This window comes from Pristiophorus japonicus, chromosome 1 (assembly GCF_044704955.1).
Source record: "Pristiophorus japonicus isolate sPriJap1 chromosome 1, sPriJap1.hap1, whole genome shotgun sequence".
NCBI lineage: Eukaryota > Metazoa > Chordata > Chondrichthyes > Pristiophoridae > Pristiophorus > Pristiophorus japonicus.
In genome coordinates this window covers 176,679,188-176,700,427 of record NC_091977.1, presented here as the reverse complement: position 1 = coordinate 176,700,427, position 21,240 = coordinate 176,679,188, and the positions used below count along the sequence as shown (strand labels likewise).

The window sequence follows — 21,240 nt, the reverse complement described above, 5'->3', positions numbered from 1 at the left end:
GAGAGGAGGAGAGAGAGGAGGAGAGAGAGGAGGAGGAGAGAGAGGAGGGAGGGAGAGGGGGAGAGAGGGAGGGAGAGGGGGAGAGAGGGAGGAGGAGGGGGGAGGGAGGGAGAGGCTGAACGGGTCGGGCCAGGCCACCGTCGCCGTGGACACTTCAGGCGGGGCCCGCCCTCAACGAGATGCCGGGCGGGCCCTGCCGACGACATGGAGGGAGGGAGGGGGAAAGAAACGGGAGGGGAGGGGGGTGAGAGAAGGGAGGTGGGGGGAGAAAAGGGGGGGAGAAGAGGGAGGAGGGGGGAAGGCTGAACGGGAGGGAGTGGGGGGTGGAGGCAGCTGAACGGGAGGGAGGTCCGAGTCCCGATCTTCGCCCGGTGAGCCCATTCGGCCAGGGCTAGGGTCGGGCCACTCCCACGCAGCCTCAGGGGCCTGGAGCTACTACACATGCGCGCACACTCTAGCGTGCATGTGCAGAGGTCCCGGCACTGTTTTCAGCGCCGGGACCTGGCTTCGCCCCCGACCCCTTGTGCTGCGCCACGCCGAGCATGAAGACATCCTGAGGAGACTGGAGAATCACAAGGTAAGTTTTCGCCGCCCTTTTTCTTCCAGAAATCGTCGCACCTTATCGCGATGCGCCGTTTTTCCAGAGGACGGAAACTTGGGCCCCTCAAGTCACTGGAAAAATACCAACGATGTCTCAACAAGATCCGACAAATCCCGTGGGAGGACAGATGAACCAACATTAGCATCCTCGACCAGGCCAACATCCCCAGCATTGAAGCACTGACCACACTTGATCAGCTCCGCTGGGCAGGCCACATTGTCCGCACATACCACTCACGAGATTCCCAAAGCAAGCGCTCTACTCAGAACTCCTTCACGGCAAACGAGCCAAAGGTGGACAGAGGAAACGTTACAAGGACACCCTCAAAGTCTGCCTGATAAGTGCAACATCTCCAATGACACCTGAGAGTCCCTGGCCAAAGAGCACCCTAAGTAGAGGAAGTGCATCCGGGAGGGCGCTGAGCACCTCGAGTCTCATCGCTGAGAGCATGCAGAAATCAAGCACAGGCAGCGGAAAGCGAGTGTGGCAAACCTGACCCACCCACCCTTTCCCTCAACGACTATCTGTCCCACCTGTGACAGGGACTGTGGTTCTCGCATTGGACTGTTCAGTCACCTAAGAACTCATTGGAAGCAAGTCTTCCTCGATTCCGAGGGACTGCCTATGATGATGATGACATCTGACAGTGCAGTACTCAGTACTACACTGGAGTGCCAGCCTGCATTATGTGCTCTGGATTATGTCTTTGTGTACAAAACTGGGTGACATATTGTAAGAAACATAGACATAGAAACATAGAAAGTAGGCGCAGGAGTAGGCCATTCGGCCCTTCGAACCTGCACCACCATTCAATATGATCATGGCTGATCATGCAACTTCAGAACCCCATTCCTGCTTTTTCTCCATACCCCTTGATCCCTTTAGCCGTAAGGACCACATCTAGCTCCCTTTTGAATATATCTAACGAACTGGCCTCAACAACTTTCTGTGATAGAGAATTCCATAGGTTCACAATTCTCTGAGTGAAGAAGTTTCTCCTTATCTCGGGCCTAAACGGCTTACCCCTTATCCTTAGACTGTGACCCCTGGTTCTGGACTTCCCCAACATCGGGAACATTCTTCCTGCATCTAACCTGTCCAATCCCGTCAGAATTTTATATGTTTCTATGAAATCCCCTCTCATTCTTCTAAATTCCAGTGAATATAAGCCTAGCCGATCCAGTCTTTCTTCATATGTCAGTCCTGCCATCCCGGGAATCAGTCTGGTGAACCTTCGCTGCACTTCCTCAATAGAAAGAATGTTCTTCCTCAGATTAGGAGACCAAAACTGCACACAATACTCAAGGTGTGGTCTCACCAAGGCCCTGTGCAAGACCTCCTTGCTCCTATACTCAAATCCCCTCGCTATTAAGGCCAGGATGCCATTTCTTTCTTTACTGCCTGCTGTACCTGGAAGGCCTCCTTCAATGACTGATGTACCATGACACTCAGGTCTTGTTGCACTTCCCCTTTTACTAATCTGTCACCATTCAGATAATAATCTGCCTTCCTGTTTTTGCCACCAAAGTGGATAACCTCACACTTATCCACATCTGCCATGCATTTGCACATTCACCTTATCTGTCCAAGTCCCCCTGCAGCCTCCTAGCATCCTCCTCGCAGGTCGCATTGCCACCCAGCTTAGTGTCATCTGCAAACTTGGAGATATTACATTCAATTCCTTTGTCTAAATCATTAATGTATATTGTAAATAGCTGGAGTCCCAGCACTGAACCGCACTAGTCACTGCCTGCTATTCTGAAAAGGACCCGTTTATTCCCACTCTTTGCTTCCTGTCTGCCAACCAGTTCTCTATCCATGTCAGTACATTACCCCCAGTACCATGTGTCTTAATTTTGCACACTAATCTTTTGCGTGAGACCTTGTCAAAAGCCTTTTGAAAGTCCAAATACACCACATCCACTGGTTCTCCCTTGTCCGCTCTACTAGTTACATCCTCAAAAAAACTCTAAAAGATTTGTCAAGCATAATTTCCCTTTTACAAATCCATGCTGACTTGGACCGATCCTGTCACTGCTTTCCAAATGCGCTGCTATTACATCTTTAATAATTGATTCCAGCATTTTCCCCACCACTGATGTCAGGCCAACCGGTCTATAATTCCCTGTTTTCTCTCTCCCTCCTTTTTGAAAAAGTGGGGTTACATTAATAGGAACTGAACCAGTGTCCATGGAATGTTGGAAAATGACCACCAATGCATGTACTATTTCTAGGGCCACTTCCTTAATACTCTGGGATGCAGACTATCAGGCCCTGGAGATTTATTGGCCTTCAGTCCCTTCAATTTCCCTAACACCATTTCCTGACTAATAAGGATTTCCTTCAGTTGCCCCTTCTCGCTAGACCCTCGGTCCCCTAGTATTTTTGGGAGGTTATTCCTGTCTTCCTTAGTGAAGACAGAACCAAAGTATTTGTTCAATTGGTCTACCATTTCCTTGTTCCCATTATGAATTCTCCTGATTTTGACTGCAAGGGACCTACGTTTGTCTTCACTAATCTTTTTCTCTTCACATATCTATAGAAGCTTATGCAGTCAGTTTTTATGTTCCCTGCAAGCTTACTCTCATACTCTATTTCCCCCCTCCTAATTAAACCCTTAGCCCTCCTCTGCTGAATTCTAAATTTCTGCCAGTTCTCAGGTTTGCAGCTTTTTCTGGCCAATTTCTATGCTTCTTCCTTGGATTTAACATTTTCCCTAATTCCTCTTGTTAGCCACGGTTGAGCCACCTTCCCCATTTTATTTTTACTTCAGACAGGGATGTACAATTGTTGTAGTTCATCCATGTGATACTTAAATGTCTGCTATTGCCTGTCCACCGTCAACCCTTTAAGTATCATTCTCCAGTCTATCCTAGCCAATTCGCGTCTCATACCGTCGAAGTTTCCTTTAAGTTCAACACCCTCGTCTCTGAATTAACTGTGTCACTCTTCATCTTAATGAAGAATTCTACCATATTATGGTCACTCTTCCCCAAGGGGACCCGCACGACCAGATTGCTAATTAATCCTCTATCGTTACACAAGACCCAGTCTAGGATGGCCTGCTCTCTAGTTGGTTCCTCGACATAGAAGATCACCCCATTAACACTCCAGAAAATCCTCCTCCACAGTATTGCTGCCAGTTTGGTTAGCCCAATCAATATGCAGATTAAAGTCACCCATGATAACTGCTGTACCCTTATTGTACGCGTCCTTTATTTCTTGTTTGATGCCATCCCCAACCTCACTACAACTGTTCGGTGGTCTGTACACAACTCCCACTAACGTTTTCTGCCCTTTGGTGTTTCGCAGCTCTACCCATATAGATTCCACATCATCCACGCTAATGTCCTTCCTTACTATTACGTTAATCTCCTTTTTAACCAGTAACACTACCCCACCTCCTTTTCCTTCCTGTCTGTCTTCCTGAATATTGAATACCCCTGGATGTTGAGTTCCCAGCCTTGGTTACCTTGGAGCCATGTTTCCGTAATCCCAGTTACATCATATCCGTTAACAGCTCTCTGCGCAGTCTAAGATTTCTAAATCTCTGGCATTAAATTGACAGCAAGACCGATTCTTTTAAAACAATTTGGAATAGTTTATTAAACACACACACATGCACATCTATCAGAGAAACAGCAGTTGTCAGCTATCCTATGGATTGACTTAGTTACAACAGATACAATGATGTTACAATAATGATTTATAAAAAGGTATACTTCACTTCTCTCTGGCAAAGCACAAGCACATGGTGTTCATCCTTGCTTCTGCTATGGAGGGAGGTTCCTGTTTTGCCATGTGCTAAGGAGAAGAGAGAGCTAGCAATCTTTCCTTAGGTTATTATACTCCTTGAGGTCTCTCAGAAAGCCTCAGGATTGGGTCGTAGTTTCCAGGGCCGTTCCTGATTGGCTTCTCCTCATACATGTGTCTGTCCGGAGGGCCGGTACTATTCCTTGATTAGGTTAATGGCTTTCCAATTAACACCTTTTCTAGTTTGGTGAGTTTCAAAGCCATGCTTCCTTTGTTCCTTGGACTCTGCCCAGCCAGAGAACACATGGGCTTGGGGAAGGGATCCATTTTGTCTCTTTCAAAACCGCAGCCTTTCCTTATAATCAACACTTTTAACATTTTTATATATACACAGAATCATTACTATACACTTTTATTCTTACCTTGAGGAGGAAATATCCTTATTGATTCCTCATATGGTTTATCTCTTCAGGGCTTGAATATCATAAACATTGAGGGGGTTCTGATAGCTCTGCTGTTTATGTTTCTGTGAGTTGGATGACTGCTGTATAATGGGTTTTAAACTTAGGAGAGAGAGAGAGAGAGAGAGAGTAAAGTGGATGGCCTGACTTGGTCCCCACCTCGTAAGATGTAGCACACGTAGGGGATTTACTATAGTACAATAACATCTCCAGCAGAGGCCCTTCCTTTCCCTTATCTTCAGTGCACCGTCGCTTCTCGAAGCACATTGATGATATTCGTAAGTCATGCTGCAGCTCCCGCTTCGCCATCTTCCCTCGGCTTCGGTTGTGGCCAGTGTTGTCCCAACAATCATAAGGATCCGTATCATGGTCTGTGGGAAACAAGATCAGTGTAATATTTACTCTTTGGCAATTTTTAACTAATTAATGTGAAACTATTTCTTGTACTTAACGTCTTTTTCCACCGGTAACTGAATCAAATAAACCGCGGAGTTCAATCGGTCTATAATCGTATGTGGTCCCCAACACCCAGGCTCAAAGGCAGCTTCTTTTCCCCATAATTTGGAATCATTATTGAGTCTCCCATCTGATATTCAAAGGGATGTACTTTCTTGTCAAAGTACCTTTAAATTTGTCTTTTTGACTTCCCCAATTTCATGGCCACAAATCGATTGATCTGATCGATGTGATCTACCACTTGTTTCAGCCACTTGGAACTACATGGTTTAATTGTCAGGGGACTCATCCTGTTAGTGTTAGCTGGCCTGGTGTTCTCATGAGCCTCCCCATCATGGCCTGATATGGGGAGACCCCTGTTGTTCTATGAGGTGTGGACCTCATTGCCATTAAGCACATTGGCAGCATGTTAGCCCATTGAGTGGGGTAGTCCACGCACAATTTTTTTAACATTAACTTGAGGGTCCTGTTCCCCCTTTCAACCCCTCCGGACGACTGGGGATGGTGAGCAATATGTAATTTATGTTTTATCCCTAATACTTCCTGCAGGTGGGTAAAAATTTTACTGGTAAAGTGTGAACCTGTCCACTTATACTGGTACACCCCACCTACAAAACACATGATTTAATAGTGTTTTGGCTGCCATGATTGTAGTGTTGGAGCAGCAGGGGAATGCTTCGATCCATTTAGTGAATTGATCCACCACCATTAGTGTTATGTCTTGGATAAAGAGTCAAACTAAATACTGCAAGCTCAAAGTAAGGTGTGACCATTGTCCTCTATTACAGATCTCAGAGTGCCTCTCCAGCCTATGAGGCCTCCTTATGTACAGGTGCTCCCAAGGGATTGTGAGATCCCATGGGACTCCAGGAGATAAGCCCTCTGGTGGTTGGACATGGTATTTACAGGTTTACATACATAACAACCTCCCCCCACCCCCGCAAAGTCAATAGTGTAACTATTTACAATGTGAGTCGATCTGAGGCCTTCCTTTCCCTGGATGATCGTCTCGGTGCAAATGCTGGTTTTGGTGAGTCATTTGTTGGGCCCTCGCTGGGCTGCTGCGCAGCTGGCCTTGCTGGGCTGCTAGGGGTGGTGAGTCCTGCTGGGCTGCTGCGGGTGATGGGTTCTGCTTTATGGTCAACTGCTGGATCGATTGCCACTTGTGTGTGTGTGTTGGTGGGTTGAAAAAGGTGGAGTCTATTGTGGGTTGTTCTGGATAGTCCATAAATCTGAGTTTGGTTTGGTCCAAGTGTTTCCTGCAGGTGAGTCCATTTGAGAGTTTGACCACAAACAACGTACTTCCCTCTTTGGCCAACACAGTGCCAGGAAGCCACTTGGGACCTTGTCCATAGTTCAATACAAATAGAGGATCATTTATCTCAATTTCGCATGACACATTTGCACGATCATTATATGTATTCTGTTGAAGCCGCCTGCTCTCTACCTGTTCGTGTAGATCAGGGTGTACTAAAGAGAGCCTTGTCTTAAGTGCCCTTTTCATGAGCAGTTCAGCGGGAGGGACCCCAATGAGTGAGTGGGGTCTTGTGCGGTAACGAAGCAGCACCCGGGATAAGCGAGTCTGCAGTGAGTCTTCAGTTACCCTTTTCAAGCTCTGCTTGATTGTTTGAACTGCTTATTCTGCCTGACCATTGGACGCTGGTTTAAACGGGGCAGATGTGACATGTTTGATCCTATTGCGGGTCATGAACTCCTTGAACTCGGCACTGGTAAAGCATGGCCCATTGTCACTTACAAGGACATCAGGCAAGCCGTGTGTGGCAAACATGGCCCGTAGGTTTTCAATGGAGGCAGTGGACGTGCTTGCCGACATTATCGCGCATTCAATCTATTTGGAGTACGCATCTACAACCACTAAGAACATTTTTCCCAAGAATGGGCCTGCGTAGTCGACATGGACCCTCGACCACGGCTTCGAGGGCCAGGACCATAAACTTAGTGGTGGCTCCCTGGGTGCATTGCTTAACTGTGAACATGTATTATATTTGTGCATGCAGGACTAAGTCTGCATCGATACTGGGCCACCACACGTGGGATCTGGCTATTGCTTTCATCATTACGATGCGTGAGTGGGTGCTGTGGACATCACTGATGAAAGTGTCCCTGCCCCTTTTTGGCACCACTACCCGATTACCCCATAGAAGGCAGTCTGCCTGTATAGACATTTCATCTTTGTGCCGCAGGTACGGCTTTATTTCCTCCTGCATCTCTAACGAGACACTAGATCAACTACCGTGAAGCACACAGTTTTTTTTTACTAAGGACACTAAGGGGTCCTGTCTCATCCAGGTTCTAATCTGTCGGGCGGTAACAGGTGATTGCTCACTCTCGAATGCTTCCATTACCATGAGTAAATCTGCGGGCTGTGCCATCTCCACCCCTATGGTGGGCAATGGCAGCCTACTGAGAGCATCGGCACAGTTTTCTGTGCCTGGCCTGTGGCGGATGGTGTAGTTGTATGCGGACAACGTGGATCTGTTCTCCTCTGCAATATGGTTGTTTGCAGGATTAGCAGGGTTTGCAGCTCGCCTGCACATACGCTGGAGGTGTCCCATTGTTCCACAGCCCTTGCAAACTTATCCTTTGAAGCGGCATGAATGGAAACAATGATTACCCCCGCAGCACCAACAAGGTATTAATGGCCTTGTATTCACCACCCTTGATGGTGGACTCTCAGTCATCTGCGGACCTGCAGCTGCAGGTGTGTAAGTCCTGCCCTATACATTTCCATGAAAAAGCAAAGATAATTTGTTGACAGTACTTGCAGCAGCACTCGTGTGCTGAGAAATTTGTTTGGTATTGTCACTGGTGGAGATAAACGCCTCGGCTATCGCTATGGCTTTAGTCAAGGTTGGTGTCTCTACAGTCAAAAGTTTGCGAAGTATTACTTCATGGCCAATGCCAAGTACAAAGAAGCTCCAAGTGTCCTTCAAATTCGCAGTCTCCTGCAAGGCGCCACTTCTTGGCCTTTAGAGCTCTTGTATGTGTAGAACCGATACCTCGCCATCAGAACACTTTCCTTCGGGTTTAGATGCTCCTGGACCAGTGTGCACAAATCATCGTATGACTTATCTGTGGGTTTCGCTGGAGCGAGCAGATTTTTCATGAGGCCATACGTTGGTGCCCCGCAAATGGGGAGGAGGATCGCCCTTCGTTTGGCAGTGTTCGCTTCTCCTTCCAGCTCGTTGGCCACGAAGTATTGGTCGAGTTGCTCCACGAAGGTTTCCCAATCATCTCCTTCCGAAAATTTCTCCAGGATGTCCATGGTTCTCTGCATTGTTGCGGTGGGGTTCGTCATTTAATCTCGTCACCAGTTGTTATGTCTTGGATAAAAAGTCAGACTAAATACAGCAAGCTCAAAGTAAGGTGTGACCTTAGTCCTTTATTACAGATCTCAGGGTGCTTCTCCGGCTGTGAGGCCTCCTTTTATACAGGTGCTCCCAAGGGATTGTGGGATCCCTTGGGACTCCATGGGATAAGCCCTCTGGTGGTTGGACATGGTATTTACAGGTTTACATACATAACAACTAAGGCATGCTGAAAATTGCCGTGCCCCTGTGGAAGTGGTCCAATGGAGTCTACCTGACTAAAATAATCGCAGAGCTCGCAGCGGCTCTCCTCTTTAAGTGAAGGGGAGAGATGTGGTGACGCGCTAGCGCGATGACGTCATCAGCACTATACTGATGACTGACAGTGGGTGGACACTACGCCCGGCCTCACTTCCGCCCCTCTGATGACCGAATTCCGGTCCGCTCAAAAAATATGACAAAGAGCTGAATTTTGCGCAAGCGACCACCCCATCCAACATGGTGGTGAAAGCACAGGAAAAACGATAGGTGCGACCCCTTTCTGGCGGAGGTGAATTTCTACCCCGCAGCATCCAGCAGTTTACTGAATCTTGGGCACCATTGGGCATATTACCTGTCTACTGATGTTTAAAAAAACCTTTCCATTAGTAGGATGCTTTTTTTATATTGGGGTATTTCTTTAAGTTCTGAAAAATGTAACTACCTTAATTGATATATGGATGGCAATCTTTTTTTGAAATGACTTTTGAACATTGAGAACAAATTTCAGTGTGTAAAATTGTATATGCATGTAGGTTTTGCATTTCTTATAAACCTGGTGAGATAACAAAAGTGTTGTAGTGCATGATTTTTATCAGTTGCAGATTGTGGTTTTGACAATATTGCAACCAATCTGTTGGATTTTAAATTACTATGTTGGATAGAAACAAGCTATATACACTTTTCGTCTTTCTCTTCCTGTTTAGATTATTTTCTATATTCAGGATAGCGATGATGTTTATGGCCTAATTAAATTTCATTCTATGGAAGCACAGAAGATAGAGAGTAGCCCTGCTGGGCGATTTCTGTCGTTGAGTTTTGTCAGGCACAATGGAACCATGGGGGTTGTGAAGTTGAACTACAGTGTACTGTACATCCCTGCTGGTGTTTTGGATCTTTCTGAAGCAAAGGATGATGTCCTAAATGTTTCTAGCAAAAACAGCATCATCTTCGTGCCAGGACAATCACAGATGAGACTCAAGCTACCAATAAGAAACGATGCCTTCCTTCAAAACGGAGCAAGCTTTCTTGTACAGGTATGTCAATAGAAATGACAACAGTTTATAATATGCTGATTCAATATTAATGGCCAAAAAATCAATATGTTTCTGCATACCAATATAGACGATCCATTGGGATTTTTTAATATTTGTATCAGTGACATTGAATCCTTTTTCAGTGAAAAATCAATCTCCGTTTAATTCCCCTTGAGACTGTTTATCTTAAATGATATACAGTTGCTGCCAGTCCCATTATATTTAATTGTAATGTATTTGATGCCATTATTTTACAGAGTGCTTTTCAGGGAGGTATCATATATCAGTTGTAATTGAAAACAGGAGCTTTCATACTAAATATGTGCTACCATTCTTTAAATATCATGGCCATTTATTATTTAAAATGTTTTCAGACCAGCATTTAATCCCAACTGGGGGAGAAATTGGGGTAATTTGCACCGCCCGTTAGCGCCCGACCCCGGGGACACTAACGAGGCACAAATAACTTTGCGACTCCCGCTAAATTCGGCGGGAGTTTAGTGGCGGCACTATGGCGTTACGTCCCGATCTCCTGCGCCCGGAGATCGTGGCATCATTACCGTGCGCATCCCCCCATTCGCGTCCTGGCACCTAAATTGGGTTTTTCCCCCTGAAGTTGCACCTGGCGATAACAACGATGTGTACCTGGCGGCCAGCTGCTGCCAGGGCAAAATTTGATCGGGAGGTGGCCGGCTGCTCCTGAAAGAATCTCACGTTTTCATTTACGTAGGGCTGCTGAGCCGTGCGCACTGCTCCCACCCCAGAAAGGAAGTGGGGTGCTTGATTTGGCGCTCCACTTCCTTTTGAGGGCAGTAGCCCCAATTTATCGTGAGTGGCAAAACTTCTGCGCCTGTTGTAAAGTCTTGCGCTTTGCGAGTATTACTGCCTGAATTTCTAGGCTATGTTTTTACTATTATTTTAAGTAGTAATAATAATTTGTACTGTGCTGTAGAATTGAGGATAAACAGCTTAATAGTACAGGAGAAGTTTTTCCACCATCTTCAGATCCCTGGAATAGTATAGCCAGATTCCTCTGTCACTATTTGGTCATAGTTCCTGTTATCTTAAGCCATTGTCTTGTTTTTCTAGTTCTTTGCCACTGTGAAAAATTGCTGCCTCGGTTCTCTTGACATTTACACCAACGCAGGGAATATGCAATTAATTAATAAATATCCTGTAGTATTAAAGTGCCTCATGAATATATTCTCAATTACGCTGCCTGTTCAAGTTTCAACATACAGCAATCAGCCACAGTACTACCCAACACTGTTTATGAACTAAATGGAGGGTTTAAGGTTACATTGAAACTTTCTAGTTTTTGGAACTTGGGGCAACAAGACTATGAAACCCCATACTTTCAAACTCTTGCAACCTAATTTTGCCTGAATTTGTGATTAATCCCATTCAATGCCTTTGGGGTTGAGATAGCATGCTCTTTTATAGCCTGACAATCTGCAATTGGTCTGTTAGAAAGAAAGAACAAACCTCCATTTATATAGTATCTTTCACAACCTTGGGAAGACCCAAAGTTTTTCACAACCAATGGAAAAGAAAATTGGGCACGGTGTATAATGGACGAACAATCTGCCACTACACATTTTGCTCCCCGTTGAAGTTGAACTTTACTCCCATAGTGCTCAAAATTGCCCAAGAGTTGCTCTGTTTCTTTTGGAGCAACTTGATTTTCCTGGAGTATCTTAAAAATCCCCATTTTGCACATTGAATTTACGCTAGTGTAAGTGAGTTTGTTAGGATTTTTTTAGTTTAGTGTAGTTTTTTTCAAAAGGGGGCGTTACCAACCACCTATGCCCGTTTTGGCCATTCAGGCCACTTTGGCCAGCTAATAGAACTTAGGCCAGCGTATGTGGCCACATGTGGTCGCAAAGAAAACTCTTGCAGAGAGTTAAGAAATCAGCGCAGGTAGGTACTAATGACTTGACGAAATAATGTGACTGAGGATGAAACAGCTATACAGGACATCATATGACAAACTTCACAAATTAATTTACTGTACAACAGAAGCATTCATGGAAGCTTAAACTACAAAAATAAAAGAAGTAAAGAGACAAAACATATTTGCATAATTTTTTCAAAATAGCCAAATAAAAAATAGAAGTACCTCCTGCTTATAATTCTTATGTTCTTATGCAGGAAAGTATTTTCATCAACAGGGTTAAGGAAAGTCTTGAGTAAGCTCATTAAAATTATTGGCTACACAGCTATCACCCCTCCCCCCCTCCCGGATCAAAACTCCCCCCGGGATCAAAACTCCCCCCCGCTTCCCCAATATCAAAACTCCACCTCCTCCCACCCCCGGATCAAAACTCTCCTGTCCCCGGCCCCTCCCACCCCACCGGTCAAAACTCTCCGCCACCCCCCTCCCCTTCCCGATCTAAACTCTGACTCCCCCCCCGCCCCCCCGCACACCCGTCCCGATCAAAACTCACACCAACCTGTAGCCTTAGCCCGGGAAGGCAGCAGACCGGCCTGTGTGGCAGGCCACTTGGTCCGGGATAGAGGCGGGAAGCATTGGGTTCCACGCTGCAGCATGCATCATCAGCAGGAGCAGCTGCGCATGTGCGAACGCTCTAATGCGCATGCGGACAGCTGCCGGCACCCTTTCACGTGCAGGGCCCTAGCTCCGCCTCCCAATGGAATCGCCACGCCACGCCAAGCCCCGGGAGAGTCAACAGAACGGCCAGAATCTGGGGACATCTTTTTGCCTAGGAAGTCGGCACATCTCACGTGAGTGTGCTGAAAAAACAGGTGGGCCAAATTTGGGCCCATAGTATTTAATTTTTACGTTGCTACCACGTTGGTGCAATGTTATATTGGAATCTTACTGAGAAGTATGGCACAGTTTTACTTCATACTTATTGTTTATCCTTGTATGTAATCTTTATGTGCATGCAATAGGCTATTGGTGGCTGCTGTTTTAATTTTATTTTTCAGTTAGGTTTGATGTATGACAGCAGAATAGCATTCTGAGTCACACTGCATTGTGGATTAGATTAGATATTTAAGACTAACAAAAATCCTATTCAAGAGCATCCATCCAAACTATATTTTGCTGTTTTTAAATAATGGTAAATTTATTTCAACACTGCATATTTATTGTATTTCAGTTTTTGCTTCTGTCCTTTAAGATCAAATTTTGGTTTGATTATATTTGAAACTTCTTAATTCCTGATTCAAAACTGAATCAGCCTCTTTATTCCAATATAAATAATCAAAATTAGTTACAGTTATGCCATCTTTCTTAAATTCACTCTCATTTGTTTTAATTAGCACTAGTTGCTCTGCAGCTCCAGTCTTTCCCTTTTCCAATATGCTGAGATGGTCAGACATTTCTTTATTGCAAAATTGCTGGTATAAAATTGTATCTTGAAGAGAATACTATAATTTGTAAGCCATTCCCTGAATTGTGTTCAAGTCAAGCTGTGTGTGATGTTGGCTACAACTTCTTTGTTGGCTGGTGTTTGTAACATATAACACTATTCTAAATGGTTCAGTTCATCATGGTATTAATGTTTGAATGAGGAATTAGTGTGCAGTTCACTACAGTACCACAGTTCCCCTGAACAATTTAAACTTTCCCTCTCTTCACTTACCTGCCTTACTGTACTGTTTTGCTTCATACATCATTTGCTTTTGTTTTAACAGAATTAAACTAAAATGCTTGGATTATATACCTGGTAGCACTGTGGTTTAATGTTGTAGAGTGCTAGGGCATTGCCAAGTGACTTTTGTTTTCTACATGGTGCTGATTTTAGACAGGTGGTCAGGGGAATGTAGTGAATAGTCATAACAAGTCCAGTGCTTTCCTGCAATAAGTTAGAAAAAAATAGCAGGTAAGATGTTCTCCTGCGCCTCTTAATGGCAAGATACTGGTAGGTTTTCACAAGAACATAAGATAGATATGGATGAAAAATGCCACTTGGCACATCCCAATTCATCCAGAAGGTTAGATTTTATGAGCAATTTTCAGTGGTGAATTGGGTAAATTTTGTTGGAACATTGGACAAAGATCTGCAATTTTGGATCTCTGCCCATTTTTGCTCATCTGATTTTCTGATTGGGCTTTATATTAGTCCAGGAAGAATCCTCCATTCTATGGATAAATACATGTAATTAATGCATCTTTCACTCCATTCTCTGTTCTTTCCACCCATATAATGCTGTTTTATTTAACCGGCCATATTAACTGGAGTTGAGGGTTGCTAGGTGCTAAGTTCCATACGTAAATCATTTTAAAGAGATCAGTAGCAAGACTATCACATTGTCAGGCCATTGTGAAGCTATTTTTCCCCTGTGATGACATTGAAGATCCTGTAGCAATTACTGTGGTGTTGTCTTTTTTGTATGCCTGCAGGCATTTTGCTACAATGGGTACCCCCCTGGAAATGTCCTTATTTCTCTGCTTCTTGGAGGAAGAAGAGAAGGACCTACATTGGGGGCTTTGTGCCCTGCAGCATCCTCTAAGACATTCTTCAAAGATTTTTCTGCCTGCTTGCCAAAAAAAAACATCAATTGCTGAGACCTGTAGGCTGGAATTTTCCAGAGGGTCAGTGGGCGGGATCAGTGGCAGGTCAGGTGGGAAAGTATTTTTTTTGAGTCGGGACCCTGCTGTCAACCCGCCACCATGCTCCTTTCCCAATGTCGGGTCTGTCGGCACTGAGCAGACCCAACACGCAGCAGCGGGGCCCCAATTAAGTTGATTATTGCCTTGTTGACTGATCATTAATAATACATTTAACCTTACCTTTCCTCTTTGACTGTTCGCCCACGGGGTACATGCTGCTCGGGAATCACTTCTGTTAAATTGAGGCGGGAGTTGAATGGCTATTGAATGAGCTGATTACTTGACAGCTTGAAATATGCTATAAAAGCTCCCCTTTCACAGCTGTTCACTTTCCAAGCTCAGAAGCTGTTGTTTACTCCATTTGGAACACAGATTGAGCTTTATGCAGGCTTCCATTTTTTGGAGCAAACTCTCTATCCACTGTCACCTCCTTGGAACAACCTCTCACACCATTGACAGATTGCTTCTGTCATCTCAACTTCACCTGCCATCTATTCCATCAGCATGGGTACCATTTATAGTCTTTCATCTTGGTCCTCAGAATCTGTCCATAATCAGCCCCAATACGAGCAGAACCAGGCATAGCAGCAACACCTACAACAATACCAACCTTCTCCGCAATCACCTGATGCTGCACAGGACACAGGGCATTAGCACCTGAGCACATTGCTGCCCGGGAAGCTAGGCATGGCCTTACCATGACCAGATTTATTTCACTTTACGCTAAATACCCTGGCTGCCACATGATGCACCAGGTTGGCACCACCCCACACCAACACCGTAAAGCACACCTACAATGTCCAAGCCATTCCTTTCACGCTCACCACCACTGTGAGGGGGATGGGGTACCATTATGTCTCACCATTCACTGCAACTCACAAAGCCACTTCCAAAGGTGCACACACATCTGGCCAAAATGCAACATGTTGAAAATAAAGGTTTCAATATTTGACAGCACATTAACAGAAACATATACATGAACATTGGATAAAACACCCAAATGGCTACCCTTGTGTGTTGTTAGTTGGTATGATTGCATTAGAATGAGGGCGAGTGTGAGGGGTGGCTAGTAAGGTAGGGATGTGATAATGTAGATAGAGAGAGAGGAATGAGTGGAGGTACACGGTAAGTTGGTGTGAGTAAAGAAGTGCAGGAATAGGATAGGGAAGGCAGTGTGATGGGGATGTGATGAGAGGCACAGCAGGATGAGGTTGAGTATGGCTTTGCAGTAATGTTTCGTGATCTACTGAGATCATTGAAACATTTGTGCCACTGCAGCCTGGTCCTCCTGATGACATTCCTGTTTGTGCCCTCCTCTGTAATATGCAACCAGGCTGTTTAGGTCTCCTGGGGAGGTCTCTTCCGCCCATGGGAAGGGAAGAGAACTTCCCTGCGTGCGGTGACTCCCTCCATAAACATATGGAGGGAGTCATGGGAGAACCTGGGTACAGCCCTGCACCTTTGTGCAGTGCTTGTCAGTGTTTGCAGCACCTCATTACTGCAGAACACTGACAGCAAAAACGTCAAAAGTAAGGTGGCCATGGTCCTTTTAAGGAAACCGGCTGATGACGCATCATGAAATGACATCATCAGAACCGATTCCTCTAATTGGCCCGAAAAATGCACTGGGCAGGTTTAACAAGCCCTATCAACGGAAAGTTATTTCACAGAACAGGATGGAGCCAGCAGCGGGGCCGCGACCCGCTATCGACATTGCTCATCGAGGTAAGTAAAATCGTGGCAGTAAATCCTGCAGGAACATGCTCTTTCCTGACCAAAATGGGCGAACTTCCAGTCAAAGGCTTTGGCAATGCCAGGAGGTTGCTTTGAATCTTCTAATGTACCTGGCAATAAATCAGACTGAAGAGAAAATCCAGGCTTGTGTGTCATCTGATCTGATCTGTTTTTTGAGATGACCCGAGAATTTGTTATCAATACTGAGTCAGCAGATAGAAGTGGTCAGTTACACCAATAAATCCGAGTGACTGGCTGAAACTCTAGTCCCATGGCATAAAAAGCTTTTCCATTTGTCGATTGGTCCAGAACTAGCCATGTCTTTAGCCAAGTTGTTCCAGTTCAGCTACAACATTGGCATCTACCCAACAATGTGTAAAATTGCATAGGTATGTCCTGTCCACACAAAGCAGGACAAATCCAATCCGGTCAAACTGATGGAAGGTGTCGTCGAAAGTGCTATCAAGCGGCACTTGCACATCCATAACCTGCCCACCGATGCTCAGTTTGGGTTCCACCAGAACCTCTTGGCTCCAGACCTCATTTCAAACATGGACAAAAGAGCTGAATTCCAGAGGTGACATGAAGTGACTGCCCTTGACATCAAGGCAGCATTTGACCGAGTGTGGCATCAAGCAGCCCTAGTAAAATTGAAGTCAATGGGAATCGGGGAAAACTCTATAATGGCTGGAGTGCTATCAAGCATAAAGGAAGATGGTTGAGATTGTTGGAGGCCAATCATCTCATTTCCAGGATATTGCTGCAGGAGTTCCTCAGGGCTTCAGCTACTTCATCAATGACCTTCCCTCCATCATGGAGTCAGAAGTGGGGATATTCGCTGATGATTGCACAGTGTACCGTTCCATTCGCAACTTCTCAGATAATGAAGCAGTCCGCGCCCGCATGCAGCAAGACCTGCACAACATTCAGCCTTGAGCTGATAAGTGGCAAGTAATATTTGTGCCAGGCCATGACCATCTCCAACAAGAGAGATAAAAACAGAAAATGCTGGAAATCTCGCGGGTCAGGCAGCACCTGTGGAGAGAAAAACAGAGTTAATGTTTCCGGTTGATGACCCTTCATCAGAACTGGCGAATGTTCGAAATTAACAGATTCTAAAGGAGCACAAAAGGAGGGGAGGGGAGGAAAGAACAAAAGGGAAGCTCTGTGATAGGGTAGAAGACAGGAGAGATTTGAAAGAAAAGGACTGATGGGCCGACTTGAGATGGTAATGGCAGAAGTTAGATAGGGTGTGAATGGCAGAATATTTACCAGCTGCTATGGGAAACAGAGAGAGAGCAAAAATACATAAGATCGGATGGTGGTGGGTGGGGGAGGGGGCGGCTGGGGGGTGGTAGGTTTTAAAAAAGGAGGAAAGGGAGCAAAATATGGGCAGAGGTAAAGGTCTGAAATTGTTGAACTCGATGTTGAGTCCAGAAGGCTCTAAAGTACCTAAACAAAAGATGAGGTGCTGTTCCCACTTGCCTGGATGAGTTCAACTCCAACAACACTCAAGAAGCTCAACACCATCCAGGACAAAATATCCCGTTTGATTGGCACCCTATCTACCACCTTAAACATTCACTTCCTGCACCACTGGTGCACTGTGTCTCTAGTGTGTCCCATCTACAAGATGTACTACAGCAACTCACCAAGTCTTCTTTGACAGCACATCCCAAATCTGTGACCTCTACCACCTAGAAGGTCAAGGGCAGCAGGTGCATGGAAATACCATCACCTCCACGTTCCTCTCCAAATCACACACCATCCTGACTTGGAAATATATTGCCATTCTTTCATCGTCGCTGGGTCAAAATCCTGGAACTCCCTCCCTAATAGCACTGTGGGAGTACCTTCAACACATGGACTGCAGCGGTTCAAGAAGTCTGCTCAACACCACCTTCTCAAGGGCAGTTCGGGATGGGCAATAAATGTTGCTTTGCCAACATCCCGTGAACGAAAAAAAAAGTAAGTTGTCTGTTGACTCAATAGCAAGGCCTATTATTATTATTATAATAATTATCTGAATGGTGACAGATTATTAAAAAGGGAGGTGCAACGAGACCTGGGTGTCATTGTACATCAGTCATTGAAGGTAGACATGCAGGTACAGCAGGCAGTAAAGAAAGCTAATGGTATGTTGGCCTTCATAGCGAGGGGATTTGAGTATAGGAGCAGGGAGGTCTTACTGCAGTTGTACAGGGCCTTGGTGAGACCACACCTTGAGTATTGTGTGCAATTTTGGTCTCCTAATCTGAGGAAGAAAATTCTTGCTATAGAGGGAGTGCAGCGAAGGTTCACCAGACTGATTCCCGGGATGGCAGGACTGACATATGAGGAAAGACTGGATTGACTAGGCTTATATTCACTGGAATTTAGAAGAATGAGAGGGGATCTCATAAAAACATATTAAATTCTTACTGGATTGGACAGGTTAGATGCAGGAAGAATGTTCCCGATGTTGGGAAAGTCCAGAACCAGGGGTCACAGTCTAAAGATAAGGGGCAAGCCATTTAGGACCGAGATGAGGAGAAACTTATTCACTCAGAGAATTGTGAACCTGTGGAATTTTCTACCGCAGAAAGTTGGTGAGGCCAGTTTGTTAGATATATTCAAAAGGGAATTAGATGTGGCCCTTACGGCTAAAGGGATCAAGGGATATGGAGAGAAAGCAAGAAAGGGGTACTGAAGTTGCATGATCAGCCATGATCATATCGAATGGTGGTGCAGGCTCGAAGGACCGAATGGCCTACTCCTGCACCTATTTTCTATGTTTCTATAATCCCAGCGTGAGAAGTAAACAGCCGCTCGGCTTAAAAAATGTGAATTGAAATAAGTGGTCATCCTCTAGTTCAACTGAGGACTGAAAAAATAGTGGAATCCAAGCTGCAATATGTTCTTTAAAAAAGTCATTTTTGTGGATCTTTTACAAGAACATTTTCTAATTTTAGTTCTTTCAAGTGAAATACTGTTTTGAAATGTTAAGAATGCTCACATTTGGAAACCGACTAATGGTAATGATTTGTGTCGAGTACGATGAACCAAAAAATGACATGAATGCATGCGTACTGCTTTGAACTCTTGCTCTCCAGCCTCAATTTGTACTCTGGTCGTGAGTGCAGGGGCAAGGGCGAGCAGTAAGCTCGTATGACTGCACCCCATGAAACCCAAAGAGATTTGAACTCCCAGACCTTATTTCCATGTCAGATGTCCGGCTTCCTCCTGAACACTGCAGGAATGACTATCTGGCCAGTGGGCAGAAGCAGGATTTAATGCAGCAGGAGGTCACAGTCGGAACCCGAGGGAATGGTCCCCAAAGGTAATTGGTTGGGTGGTGGGGATCTGGAGCAGGAGTTCTCCTCTGTGGCCCCACAAGGTAACCATTAAAAACATTTTAAATTACCTATCCATTTTCACTGGCAGGTCTGGCACTGTGTCTAACTTGCACAATTGGGAGTTACAATTTCATTGGGGTCCTAAATGCACTATAGGACCCTCATTTTTACATGCTAATGAGACGTCCATCGGACTGTGATGGGTGTCCTTGCCCCAAAATCAAAAACTGCATGGTTAAAATGGCGGCCTGTGGGAGTGTGTCAGGAATGCAGTGGGAAGCATGCGACCGCCATTTCACCCCGACCTGTTTCTGTTGGATGGGTTGGGTTAAAATCAGGTTTACTCTCTCCGAACTCATGGGCCCCGATATTTACTCGAGGCCGGGAGATGAGCAGGGGAAGGGGTGAGGTTGTGGGGTTGGTGGGGTAGGATTTTTGAACAGGAAACCATAAGTATGGGTTTCCCGGAAGTCCTGACAAAATTAATCGCAGGACGTCTTGTTGGGTCTTGGGGAAACACTCCTTCTCCTTCTCCTGGCCCACAAGCAATGCAATAAAGGCACATATCATGGATCCGGCCCTTCTCGCCTCCTTTTACCTGCTGCGGTTTCCAGGTCCAGGAAGTCCAACTTCCATGTGTTAAAAATAAAAATGGCGTAAAAAGGAGGCAGGTTGCTGCCTGAAACGATTTTACTGACCGACCTGCCTCCCGAGAACAGATTGGTCGTTTGCCCTCTAACCTGCCTCCGTTAAAACCGGAAGTGGGCCGGTTGGTGTTGGGTTTGAGAGTTTAAAAATGTAACCTTCCCAGCCACCCTCAACGCACCTCTCCTTGAGTGTTAAAGTGCCCTCCATGCTATTTCTCTTTGTGCATTTGTTGATAGTATTCTATTGCGTTCCATCACAGTTGCATCTTTGTGATCTCAGTACAAGAATTGTTTAAGTTGATAAAAATGTTATGCTTGGTAAAGTTATGTTTTTGTTATAATGACTGGGAGCAGTTGTAAGGTCTGGAAAAAATCTCACCATTTAATTTTCTTTCAGCTTCCTGTGCTTGACATTGGGATATGGAGTTGATTTAAATCTGACAAGCTTCTGTTATTTCTTCCAGCTAGAAACGGTGGAGTTAGTAAACATCATTCCTCTAGTTCCATCAGTGAGTCCCAGACTTGGTGATCTTCTAAACATCTCACGGACAGTTACTCCTGAACTAGCAAATGGAGAGGTTGGATTTACCAGCAATGAAACTCTTCTTGTTTATGAACCAGAGAACTCTTCTGATAGTCAGGTATATATGAGCTACAAATTATGGTTTTTGCCAGAAAAATGATGACCGTATACATGTAAACTTACGGACAGTAAAAGACCTACTGGTCCATTCAACCTGTCCCATACAGTTGTGATGCTTCGTGCATCACGATGCCTGCACTTCCCATCCTACCCAGAGCCATGTGATCTCTTGGGAGGGGAGAAAAACGAGTTTATAAATCCAGGCCAATCTGGAGAAAAAAATCTGGAAACTTTCTCTCTGAATCCCTTACATGATTAAAACTAGTCCAGAAAATGAGATAATAAATTACATTAAAAAATTGTACTTTTTTCTGTGCTGCACTTGGAGAATCCATGTTCTCCAACAAACATGTGTGTGAATATAATGAATAGTAAATAGATTTTTATTTTTGGTTCCGTTGACA

General features: G+C 45.0%; 1 protein-coding gene across 5 annotated transcripts in view; it reads left to right on the top strand.

The window, feature by feature from the left end:
- The window catches only part of adgrv1 (adhesion G protein-coupled receptor V1), an 892,784-nt gene that overhangs the window by 103,119 nt on the left and 768,425 nt on the right, over window positions 1–21,240 (top strand). For 4 of the 5 annotated variants that reach the window (XM_070885038.1, XM_070885028.1, XM_070885064.1 and 1 more), the window contains exons 9-10: window positions 9,566–9,895; window positions 20,658–20,834. In XM_070885038.1, the coding sequence (XP_070741139.1) occupies window positions 9,566–9,895; window positions 20,658–20,834 (507 nt within the window). The remainder of the gene's footprint in view (window positions 1–9,565; window positions 9,896–20,657; window positions 20,835–21,240) is intronic. The other variant, XM_070885047.1, reaches the window with a different exon arrangement.